Source organism: Homarus americanus, unplaced genomic scaffold, assembly GCF_018991925.1.
Source record: "Homarus americanus isolate GMGI-L3 unplaced genomic scaffold, GMGI_Hamer_2.0 scaffold55640, whole genome shotgun sequence".
Taxonomy (NCBI): Eukaryota; Metazoa; Arthropoda; class Malacostraca; order Decapoda; family Nephropidae; genus Homarus; species Homarus americanus.
In genome coordinates, this window is record NW_024713650.1 from 457037 (window position 1) to 469943 (window position 12907).

The 12907-nt window shown below is 42.2% G+C and overlaps 1 protein-coding gene across 1 annotated transcript in view; it reads left to right on the forward strand.

Moving 5' to 3' along the window:
• The window catches only part of LOC121874250 (glutamate receptor ionotropic, NMDA 2A-like), a 71829-nt gene that overhangs the window by 33567 nt on the left and 25355 nt on the right, over positions 1-12907 (forward strand). The window contains 8 exon segments of the mRNA XM_042378343.1: positions 446-606; positions 4603-4609; positions 4719-4753; positions 4755-4888; positions 5708-5897; positions 5899-5941; positions 6484-6686; positions 11919-12002. Coding sequence (XP_042234277.1) covers positions 446-606; positions 4603-4609; positions 4719-4753; positions 4755-4888; positions 5708-5897; positions 5899-5941; positions 6484-6686; positions 11919-12002 — 857 coding nt within the window.

Consider the following 12907-nt stretch of genomic DNA (forward strand, 5'->3'; position numbering starts at 1 on the left):
TTACAAAGGAGTCTACGGGGTTCTGGGTGGGTTCTATGGGGTTTAAGGAAGTCTTCGGGACTATGGAGAGATTTTAAGGTGGTTCTGTACAAGTTAAGTTCAGTTAGGTTAGGTTAGGTTCGCGTTGTTTGGTTTCAAGGAACAAAAACTCCCTAGCCATCCATATGTGTTCCCTCTCCACAATATTGGACGTCTTGCTTGTACCATCATTTCTCAGCTTCCTTCTTTCCTTTCCATTAAATTTTGTGGTGTTCCGATGTTCGTGTATTACTGTACGCCCGAGTTTTTTATGCCAAGTGATCATATATGTCTAAACAATATCAGGAGGGTTAGATATTATTGAACCTAGCTGTCAGAATGTATTACCTTCATGAATAGAATTACGGGATGTGTTTACTTTAGTCTAACCTTTAATACTTTTTTTTATCGTTTTCTCTCTCCACAGCTACAAAACCCATACTTCAAGAAGCCTCCCTTCAAGTTTGGCTTCGTTCCCTTCACCAACACGGAGACGATCATGGCCAAGCACGAACACGAAATGTTCCAATACATGAGACAATATAATAAGTCTAATATCAACCAAGGCATCAAAGCTATCAAGAAGGGGTAAGATGATATGCTTTTGTTTATAATCCCGTTTTCTGTTGTTTTTTATATTTTCTATGGTCCATTTTTAGGAGGGGCTTGTGTACTTTTTTTTTTTACTTACACGCTGTATGTAGTTAGAGATGTGTTAATTGACCATATGAGTTGTTATGTAGTTTCTCATGAACAGACATTTGTTAACTAAAATCGTCACACAAGGTTACGTAGAGAATGTAGGTATATAAACAATAATGGTAGACAGTACAGGTATATAAACAATGTAGGTTGACAGTATAGGTATATAGTTGAAGTTGGCCGCCCTAAAACCTGAAGTTAGTCATCCAAGAGTTGAAGTGAGCCACTCAGTTAAAGGAGACTTGTGGGGTAAAGTTAGTTAGCGACCACGAAGAAAGTGTGGCGGTACATGACAGCGTTACCGAGGCAGCGACAAAGTTAGTTGGCTCTGTGAGAGAGAGAAAACCTAATTTATGGTGGAGACACTAACTCACTTACGCTCACTCCAGGACTGCGGCAGCCACACTCCTATTATAGACATAGCATCGAGCCCTTGATGTGGTAGAGAGCGTAGTCACATGTGCAAGTTTTCCCCTTTGTTGTTGGAAGGGAAGAAAACGGAGGGAAAGACACTGAAGAAATTGGACCAAAATGGAGGAAATATTCAATGATAAACTATGAAGAAAAATTAATTTAAAATCAAAAAATCACCAAAACACAACATAAGAGGAAACGTTCTATAATAAAAACAAAAATCTACCAAGAAAGACTTAACACCAGACGCTACAATTACCAGATAACCATGAGTTGATCGGTTAGTCTCCATGGCTTCACCTTCATCCCACAGTAGCTAGACCTCATACACCCTGAGGACATGGAATCAGTGTGTCTCTTGAGGTCTGTCTAGAGAGGATCGATACCTCATTAATACCTGGGTGAACGCGAGGTGGATGTGGCAGTCTTTTTTTTTCTGTCCCACTCTGTAAATATTACTCTGGCCAGGGTACAGCTTCATGGTGTCCAAGTCATAACCACACGACCATCTGACACATCTCTGACACCCACCTCCCCTGACACATCTCTGACACCCAACCCCCTGACACATCTCTGACACCCACCTCCCCTGACACATCTCTGACACCCAACCCTCTGACACATCTCTGATACACACTGTACTTTTTTAGAAATATATTGCAATTAGATCTGCTGTTGAGACCTCTCTCTCTCTCTCTCTCTCTCTCTCTCTCTCTCTCTCTCTCTCTCTCTCTCTCTCTCTCTCTCTCTCTCTCTCTCTCTCTCTCTCTCTCTCTCTCTCTCTCTCTCTCAGACAGGTGTAACATATTCACTTCAAACTTACCTCAGTCAGTGACAGATGGACAGTGTGAGGGAGGAGGTGGTCTGCCTTGGTGACGGGTGTTGGGTTGGGTTGGGTTAGGTTAGATTTTGGTTTATGATTCGTTTTATTTCAATTATGTTCATCTCCCGTTAAAGTAGAATGTTTTCATCATTCGTTAAAGGAAACATTATCGTCATTCTAAACAAATTCATTCTATTACCTTTCGTAGGAATGGAAACGCTATCATTATTACTTGACGTACATTCATTTATTTTAGTTACCCGTTAAAGTTAAATCCCCCTCCCCTCGCATTTCGCCCCCTCGCATTTCGACCCTGCTCGCCCCCCTCGCATTTCGCCCCCCCTCATTTCTGGAAGCCCCCCTCGCATTTCGACCCCTCGCATTTCCGGCCCCTCGCATTTCGACCCCCTCGCATTTCGCCCCCTCGCATTTTCGCCCCTCGCATTTCGCCCCCTCGCATTTCGCCCCCCCTCGCATTTCGCCCCCCCTCGCATTTCGCCCCCCCTCGCGCATTTCGCCCCCCTCGTTTTTGTATCGTTACCGCAGAGTGTTCACATATCCCGACCAGGCAGGAAAGACGCGAGTCGGACATGCCTCACACACCCTGTCAGCTGACGACTCCACAAAGGAAAAAGAAATAAAAATGGACCCGTTTCCCGCCTTTTTCTTATATAAGAGACCACTGGGGAGACCCTCCATCACCCCCCCTCCCTCTCTCCCACTACGTCCTCCCCCACCCCTCACCTCCATCTAGTCTTTCACCCTACCTCCTCCCCGTTCCCAATCCCTCCCCTACCTCCATCTCTCCCCCAATCCCCCAACCCCCTCTCTCCCCCTCCTCTCCCCCCGTACCTCCCGAAGGCATATGTTGTGTGCTGCTGCTGTTGTCACTACTGCTGCTATTAGTGCTATTATTACTACTGCTATTAGTAGTAGTAATAGTAGTAGTAGTAGTAGTAGTAGTAGTAGTAATCATGTACTATATGTGTGACGTTACTAACAAAGCGTGGGAGGAGTTTATTTACATGTGTGACGTCATAGTAACCAAGAACAGGTAGGCCTATAGACCGCAGGTAAAGTGACAAAAGTGTCAGTTGACGACTTTGGTTATTTTATGAAAAACAAAACAAAAGTAAAGACATAGTCATTATGAAGAAATATATTTTCGCTCCACATTTTTGTTATCACGACGAATACATTTTAAGAATTCATTATATTTCAGCACGTGATTTGGATGGATAATTTTTTTTAAAAGACATCCGTTGCCAGTAGTTGGGAGGAGATGAAGAGCTTGGAACTTTCTGACACGTAAACTTTTTTTTGGCTTTTGCTTTTCCATTACCTGAGTTGGCCAAAAGATTTGTAAAAATCGCTCAACAATATTAAAATGTTAAGAAAGTTCTTTATTGCTGCAAGAGAGAAGTTGGGAACCTGCAGAGTTGGTCACACACACACACGAGTGCAATATTGGAACACCTGCAGACGTAAACATGTTGGTGATATTCTGGGGAGGAAAAGCAAGCCACAGAGTCGAGTGTCATATCCTTACTACATAATAAACGCCTTTTGTACAAGATTGAATACACACACACATCAAACTTAACCAAACTCGCCTAAATCTGCAGCTTACTTGACCAGAATTATCGAGTTGGGAAAATTCTCAAAATTCTTGATAATTCACCAACGAAGGATTTTTTTTTTCGAAGACTTAACTCATATGCAAATAAGATGGGTAACTATGCACAAAATACTCGAACCTTCCCCTGAGCGCGGTAAGTTATCAGCGGTAATCGGACAATCAGTTAGCTTCTGATTGCGCTGCCGTCCACTTTATCGCCGCATTGAGCCATCAACCAGTCACTCAGATTCTGATTGCACCAGCGTTCTCTCCATGGCCGCGTGTACAGGTAATCATGGCCACTAGTCTGTCAGAGGCCCGCGGCGAGGAATGGCGGGAAAAAATGTGTAACGCAGGATTTCCAAACCAACTTTCTCAGTTATTCTGTGGTTGATGGCAAGTTTGTTCCTTTTTTTTTATGTTTTTTCTCTTCAAAATATATATCATATATATTTCACGGGTAAAGATACGGACAATAATTTATTTAATTATTTTTTTTTTTAATTCAGAATAGAATCTTGTATTTTCCGTCTGGAGAAATTGACACGACTTTAAATTCGCGTATTTTCTTTGCCTTGAAGATCTTATTTCAGTGAATATATTGACAAGATTTTAAATTGATAAGACTTAAAATCCGCGCCTCATCATGTAAAAAATACAAGAGAAGAAAACTTTAAATTTACGTCTCTTCAGAATACCTTTAATAACAGACAGGCGGTAGCAGACAGGTAGAGACTTACCAGGTATAGACGTACAGGTATTGGCAGACAGGTGTAGACGTACAGGTGTAATTATTTACCGGCTGAAAGCTTACCTTAATTAAGGCCGTATTGAGTCAGGGTATTTACTGAGCAAGTATTTGGCGACTAGATAAGTGGACTCACTAGTTTTATAGGCCACCGGTTTTAATGGACCCCAGTTTTAATAGGCCCCAGCCTTAATAAGCCTCAAGTTTTAAAAGATGGAGGTTATAGGGGTAAGAGGCCTAACGAATACCTCCTAACTCTCAAAAAGAACGAGAATGAAGGTCGCTTGTAATGCCTTACTCCCGACAGCGTGACCCGAGGGCAGAAGAGAACAAAATTACTCTGTAAGTAGATGGTAAAGGTAGCTCTCTCTCTCATCACCTCCCCCACAGAGCAGGACGCCTTCATCTACGACGCGACGGTGCTGGACTACTCCGGTCGACGACGAGTGTACACTACTGACGGTGGGCGCCTGGTACCACATGACGGGCTACGGCATCGCCTTCCCCAGGGGCTCCAAGCACACCTCTCACTTTAACGAGAAACTCATGTCGTATAAGGATAATGGTGAGTGTTTGTTGATGGTGTGAGGAGGTGGTGATGTTGTAGGAGGTGGTGGTGATGTTGGTGTCTCCCTCATCAACCTCCTCCTCCTCCTCTCACACGCCTTCCCTCCCTGAAGCTGGACAACTGCCCCCGCCGCGTCACAGCTTAATCCAAGGTCACAAAACTCAACACACTAACCACTGTAAAATCTTAACTCTTGACCTCCTGTGAAAAATCCTGTTATATTATTCTTACTTATTGAGTTTGGTTTAAATCCACTGGAAATTTGCAAAGTTATCCTGACAACAATAACCGGATCTATAGCCGCCCGCATCACGATCTGCAAGTTTTTTCTGATCCTCTCAAAATGGCGGAATGGCGGGAAATAAACATGACAAATAATACTTGATTTTTATTGTTTTCGTTAATTAGAATATCTCGACCTTCACTAGAGGTTAAAAGAGGCTTATAAATTATCTACCAAATACTTACGTTACGAATATTTTTTTTAGTGAGACATTTAGTTTTTTTATCTCACCTTTCAATTGTTGTTAATTTTATAATGTCATGTGTTATAATTTATCACGTCTGGTTTTCATTTTATATTCAATAGATTTTTTATGATCAAAAAGAATTACTACATATCACACCAGTTTATAAATGTAATGCAGCTAAAATATAACAGTTTCCCTAACCTAACCAAACCAAACCTCACCAAAACTAAACAAACAAGATGCGAGACAGACAGGAATATAACCAACAACCTTTAAAAAAACATCTAGACTAATACCCGGCCACAGGGGCTCTAGGACACACATACATACAGACATTCTCTTTCAGGCGACATGGAACGCATACAACGTTTCTGGCTGACCGGCGCTTGTAAACCTAAGAAGCAGAACAAAAGAGCATCGGAACCCTTGGCATTGGAGCAGTTCTTATCGGCTTATCTGCTGCTCTTCTCCGGGGTGCTGCTGGCCCTCATCTTGCTGTTACTCGAGCACATTTACTTCAAGTACGTCAGGAAACACTGCCAAGACGGACTCCGGGGGATGTTGTGCCCTTATTAGTCTGGTGAGTTGTGTGTATGTATGTATGTATGTATGTATGTATGCCTGAAACACACACAATCATCCCTGCCTGTGTGTGTGTGTGTGTGTGTGTGTGTGTGTACTCATCACCATCAACGTAAATATATATTATATCGCATTTCAGCTGGACATAAAGTCTGGTATAATTTAACGCCGTAATATATTTCAGGGAAGTGGTGTGTTTTATACATAATGGCTCCACACACACACACACACACACACACACACCACACACACACACACACACACCCACTCTACCACCATTCCATATTGCTAAAAAACACTGCCACACACACACCATCTCTTAGAAACCAATACTCTCTCTCTCTCTCTCTCTCTCTCTCTCTCTCTCTCTCTCTCTCTCTCTCTCTCTCTCTCTCTCTCTCTCTCTCTCTTCTCTCTCTCTCTCTCTCTCTCTCTCTCTCTCTCTCTCTCTCTCTCTCTCTCTCTCTCTCTCTCTCTCTCTCTCTCTCTCTCTCATTATCTCTCATTATCTCTCATTATCTCACACTCTACCCCAAACAGAGCATGGGCAAATCACTCACCTTCAGAGGGGCGGTGTTCGAGGCCCAGAATAAACTCCGCCGCCACAGGTGTCGAGACCCCCTCTGCGACACTCACATCTGGAAGGTCAAGCACGAACTCGACATGGCCAGAGTAAAGATCAAACAGCTGGAGAAGGAACTTGAATCCCACGGCGTCAAGCCCTCGAGGAAATTCGCTGCCAGGTAGGTGTCAGTGTGGAGAGAAGGGAGATAAAAGCAAGAGATAGGGAGAGACATTCAAGGGTATGAGTTTTGGTTTATCTGGGAGGGGCGTACCTCAAGGGGTTTGTTTAGGACCCCAAGAGATATTCCCGGTCAACCAAACAGAACTCGGGGATACTTATTGTGTTTTACCCGCGGCTCAAGAACAATGTGGATTAATGGCTGAGTCATAAGATAGGTAAGTTGTACTGAGAGGTGTGCGTGTGTGTGTGTGTCTATTTTATTTCTTTTTTACTTTTTGGGAAGAAATAGGAAAGATGGAGGACGAAGAAAAGACAAGAAGATGACAGACAACTTACCTTCCATGTTTTGGTGGATGAGGAAAGAAAAAATTAAAGTTATGCCTTCTTGTCTTGTAGCCCCGTTTTCTTTAATGTTTATTTTTTTTATTTTTTTTTTCTAAACCCAAACTGAAATATTGTTTTAAAATTCCTCCTCATACTCAACTAACAAAGCCAATCTAACCTGTTCATCCTTGTACATATCCCATGTTAACTAGAGAATTACCAATACAACTATGGGACTATTTTGTGGTTTAGTATTATTATTATTTTGTTTTATGCTGACTCGTTCCGAACTGACACAGCCATGACCACCAAATCGTACACTGCAAAATGTATGTATGTATGTATGTATGTATGTATGTATGGTGTGAGTGTTGTTCAGCTCTTAGGGGGCATTAGTGTACAGTAATAAGATCGTTTAATTATATAGGAATAAAAGACCAATTTCATAAAGGTTGTATTTTGTGTGATGTCATAAACTAAGACCTACTGTAGTGAATGGTGTTTAATGACCCTGACAGATAGTTGAAGTACCTGTCCCTAACCCACCCTAAACCCACCCCCTGCTTCTGTCCCTAACCAACCCTAAACCCCACCCCTGCTTCAGATCCCTGACCCACCCTAAACCCACCCCTGCTTCTGTCCTTACCAACCCTAAACCCACCTGCTCAGATCCTGACCCACCTAAACCCACCCCTGCTTCGGCCCCTGACCCACCCTAACCCATCCCTGAGAGAGATAGTGTAAGAAAGGGAGTGGAAGTAAGAGAGTGTGAGAGAAAGTGTGATAAAGAGAGAGAGAGAGAGAAGAGAGACAGAGAGAGAGCTACATTGAAGAGTCCAAACAGCAATGGTGTAGTTGGCTGGGTGAGGGAGGGAACGAGCCAGCATAGTGTGTCTAAACACCTCATTACCCTCAACTAAAACCACTATTAGGGTGTTCTAGGGATCCTGTTCTCACTCTCTGTCGTATTGTTAATGTTTAAGAGCCAACCCTTTAAATATCGCCAGCTTTCTTTGTTTATGCCTGTCTTGAGATCTTTGTCATGCACGTCAGACCATCTAACACCACAATACCACAGTTACCCCTCAAAATATAAATCTGTTTTCTTTAAAAATTTTATTGTTTTTTTTTATTCTATTTTAAGACAGGGACATGTAGGTTATTATACCGGTCGTTACATTAACATTCGCTATCTGGTAATATAAATGAATGGTTGTTAGTGCGTCATGAAAACACCAATAAAATGAAGAAATATTGGTTCCGTAAAACTAAGCAACGAGCGTGATGAAAACAAGAGATCCAAGGAAAACGGAGTCAAGTTGTTTTTATATGTCAATCGATCTATAACTAGCTTATCTATGACTTTTAAAACACTTATATGCGTTTAAGTAATGTAATTAAGAGTAACAGTAATCTTGGTTTTATTGGCCTTTAAGATCAAAATGTTTGTTGATTTGTTGATATACAATAGTTGTTGCTTTTAATTCTGGATACTAAAACCATCATAAGACCGCTGCTTGATAACTCTGGCTGGTGAAATATTTAAAATTAAACCAAGAAGCAAAAGAACAACAAATAATAATTATAAAACACACACACACACACACACACCACACACACACACACACACACACACACACACACACACACACACACACACACACACACACACACACACACACACACACACTACCACCAATCGTCTATGCATAGGCGAAGAATATTGTTGATAAAGTCTACGGTCCTTACCCACGTTTCACTACATCTCATGTATACCTTACCTTCACACACACACACACACACACACACACACACACACACACACACACACACTACCAATCGTCTCTATGCATAGGCGAAGAATATTGTTGATAAAGTCTACGGTCCTTACCACCCACGTTTCACTACATCTGGTCATGTACCTTACCTTCACGCACGCACGCACACACACACACACACACACACACACACACACACACACACACACACACACACACACACACACACACACACACACACACACACACACACCCTCTCACGGGACCCCGAGAGTAAGAGAGAACATTGCGTGTGTTCGAGAAATAAAACAGAATGTGTTATGTTGTATTACTAAAGCGGCCTCTGGCAACTACAGCTGGGAGAAAATACATTAGTTTATTATTTATCCCTTAATAAAATACATTAGTTTATTGTTTATCCCTTAATAAAATACATTAGTTTATTATTTATCCCTTAATAAAATACATTAGTTTATTGTTTATCCCTTAATAAATTACATGTTAAGGTGATAAATGTCCTTTAGTTAGTTTGTTGTTCATTTATATTAAGAATAAAACTATCAAGAGTAATTATACCCAGAGTGTTTAAAACTATGGACAGCTGGTGATATATAGAGTGTAGTCCCTTACCTGACTCACACAGTGGTAACCTTCCGCTGTGTGAGTGTGTCATCTCAGTTTTACCTCACCTCATTTCGTTGTCTCACTGCACCTTTTTCTCTCTCACACCTCTCACTGTTTCTACCCCCCCTTCCATGCCTCCACCGCCCCCCCTTCATGCCTCCGCCCCCTTCATGCCTCCACCCCCCCTTCCATGCCCACCCCTTCCATGCCTCCACCCCCCCCTTCCATGCCTCCATCCCCCCTTTCCATGCCTCCACCGCCCCCCTCTCTCTCTCTCTCCAGCATGACCTGCGTTCATCCTTATTTCGCCATTATTGTTGTTGTTGTTTTTCAGAGTCTGACATTGTTTCCCAGATAAATATGATTTATTTACATGGTCTGACTGGGGGATTTTGTGCCCTAATGTTTGTGCTGCATAAATATATAAATAATTTTTTTTTTCTAGAGTTTCCCCAAAAAACAACTCAATTCAGCATTTTGTATATTGTTATGACGTAGGTCTTCCCGTTCACCCTTGTTCAAAATGAGGGGAAGAATATTTTTTGTACAGCTGTTGATGGAAGCTGTAGTGAATAGATTGAATTTTGTATATATTATGAATATCCTCCCAAGGCAGAACAAGACACGCGCCAGTATTTTATTATGAGAAGCAAAACTTTTGTGACGTATCTTTAAAGAGGCATTACCCTGGTGGCGACAATGACGAACTATTGACCTGTGCAACCAATGACGATCTATTGACCTGTGCAACCAATGACGATCTATTGACCTGTGCAACCAATGACGATCTATTGACCTGTGCAACCAATGACGATCTATTGACCTGTGCAACCAATGACGATCTATTGACCTGTGCAACCAATGACGATCTATTGACCTGTGCAACCAATGACGATCTACTGACCTGTGCAACCAATGACGATCTACTGACCTGTGCAACCAATGACGATCTACTGACCTGTGCAACCAATGACGATCTATTGACCTGTGCAACCAATGACGATCTACTGACCTGTGCAACCAATGACGATCTACTGACCTATGCAACCAATGACGATCTACTGACCTATGCATGGCAATTACGATTTATTGACCTGTGCATTCCAATTACGATCTACTGACATGTGCATGGCAATAACAAGCCACTGACCTGAACAATAACAAGCCACTGACCTGAACAAGCCACTGACCTGAACAATAACAAGCCACTGACCTGAACAAGCCACTGACTTGAACAATACATGACCTGAAAAGCCACTGACTTGAACAAGCCACTGACCTGAACAATAACAAGCCACTAACCTGAACAAGCTACTGACCTGAACAAGCCACTGACCTGGAAAGCCACTGACCTGAACAATAATAAGCCACTAACCTGAACAAGCCACTGACCTGAACAAGCCACTGACTTGAACAAGCCACTGACCTGAACAAGCCTCTGACCTGAACAATAATAAGCCACTAACCTGAACAAGCCACTGACCTGAACAAACTGACCTGAACAAGCCACTGACCTGAACAAGCCACTGACTTGAACAAGCCACTGACCTGAACAATAAGCCATCTAACCAAACAAGCCACTGACCTGAACAAGCCACTAACCTGAACAAGCCACTGACCTGAACAAGCCAATTAACTGAAACAGGCACTGACCTGAAAAAGCCACTGACCTGAACAAGCCACTGACCTGAACAAGCCACTGACTCAAAGCCACTGACCTGAACAAGCCACTGACCTGAACAAGCCTCTGACCAGATCCGTGAATGAAATGTTCTTTAAGTCACAAATATCAAATAATAATAATAGTCCAATATACTAAGTTGTCCTCTCTCTAACTACCTAACCCCATATTAGACGACAGTAACAGCCTCATTTCAATTGATTACTCTAATTAGCCTATTAATGAGCTAAACTATTGCCTGTTCTGCCTAACTACTTCCTCAACTACTGCCACCCCCACCCCCGCCCCCATTTAACACTAACACCCTCCCTCCCTCTCCCTCACCGCCTCCCCATCTCCATCATAGAATCAATAAGATTTTTGCATAAAGAATTAGTTCAATTTAGACGTATCCTCCTCCCCCATCACCTCACCCCACAACCCCCACCCCTACCCCTACCCCACCCCTACCCTCCCCCCTCCCCACCCATAGAACAGCCATGTATATAGTCCCCCCCATTATTTACACACACACACAAGACACACACAAACATGCACACACTAACGCACAAACACACATATACACAAGACACACATACACAAACATACACACAAGAAACACACACACACACACACACACACACACACACACACACACACACACACACACACACACACACACACCAGCAGCCTCCCCCACCCGTCAGAATCTCCTGGCCTGACCAAAAATAAAAAAAACTTAAGTGTGTGAATTTTGTTGTGTTATTAGTTATTATTTTTTATTTGTGTCAGATCTCTCACTTAAGCCTCTCTCCCTCCTCTTCCAACCTCCCTCGGTGTTTAGCAATATTCTTACCAGCTGCTGGAAGCCCCGAGCCCAGGACGCAGAGGAGGACAACCCCCCTCAGTTTCTCAACGTCTACGCCAGGTAAGTCTTGATCACTTAAGACCACACGACGAGGTAGACTTGAGACCCCGAGTGTGTTGTCTGGGTGAGAGGTCTGTAGGCTTCTCGCTGTCTGCTCATCACTGGTCGATATCTTCTACAGAATTAATGATGATCTTAGGAAATTACTAAATTTTCTTCCCCAAAAAATAATTATAATCGATTTCTCAAAAAATTCTTCGGCTCCCTCTTGAGAATATTAGAGTTCTTTGTGTTGCACTCGTCAGCCTCGTTCGAATACTCGAATTTCTTTTTAAAATATTCGATTACATGCCAAGAAAACTCGATTTTCCTCTTAACATAATTAACTCCGTACCAAAAATTTTCGATATTCTTAAAATACTCAACTACAAAAGAAGAACACTCGATTTAGTTTAAACCATTCCTCGCGCTGTTATTGTTCGTCGTGTTTTTCCAACAACGTCAATATTATGGTCAACGTTATCTGTAAATATTCTGTACAGTCATCGTCATTATACATTATACTCTCAATTATTTCCTTTATTTTTTGTATGTTTAACTTAGTCTTACAAGGGCGGATCCACGGGGGTCCTGGGGGTTCGGAGCCCCCCTTTTCATCAGAAAATTCCAATACTTTTTCTTTAATTCAGTATTGTACTCAGGCATTTTTGTATAGTAAAAAGTAATTACTATTGACCTCAGAATATCTCCTAATATCAAGTGCACATGTATTCAAAATGGCCTCAAAATGTTCTTGATAGTGGCCACGGTCCGCCACCCTAAACGACTTGGACTATAGTGTTGGATCCGCCTCAGTCTTACTCTAGTTAATTATTGTTCACCATATGTTTTTGTTTATCAGTTTATTGTTCTCATGAAAAACTTCTTTCAGAGAAAACTTATATATATCGGAAATTAAGGGGAAC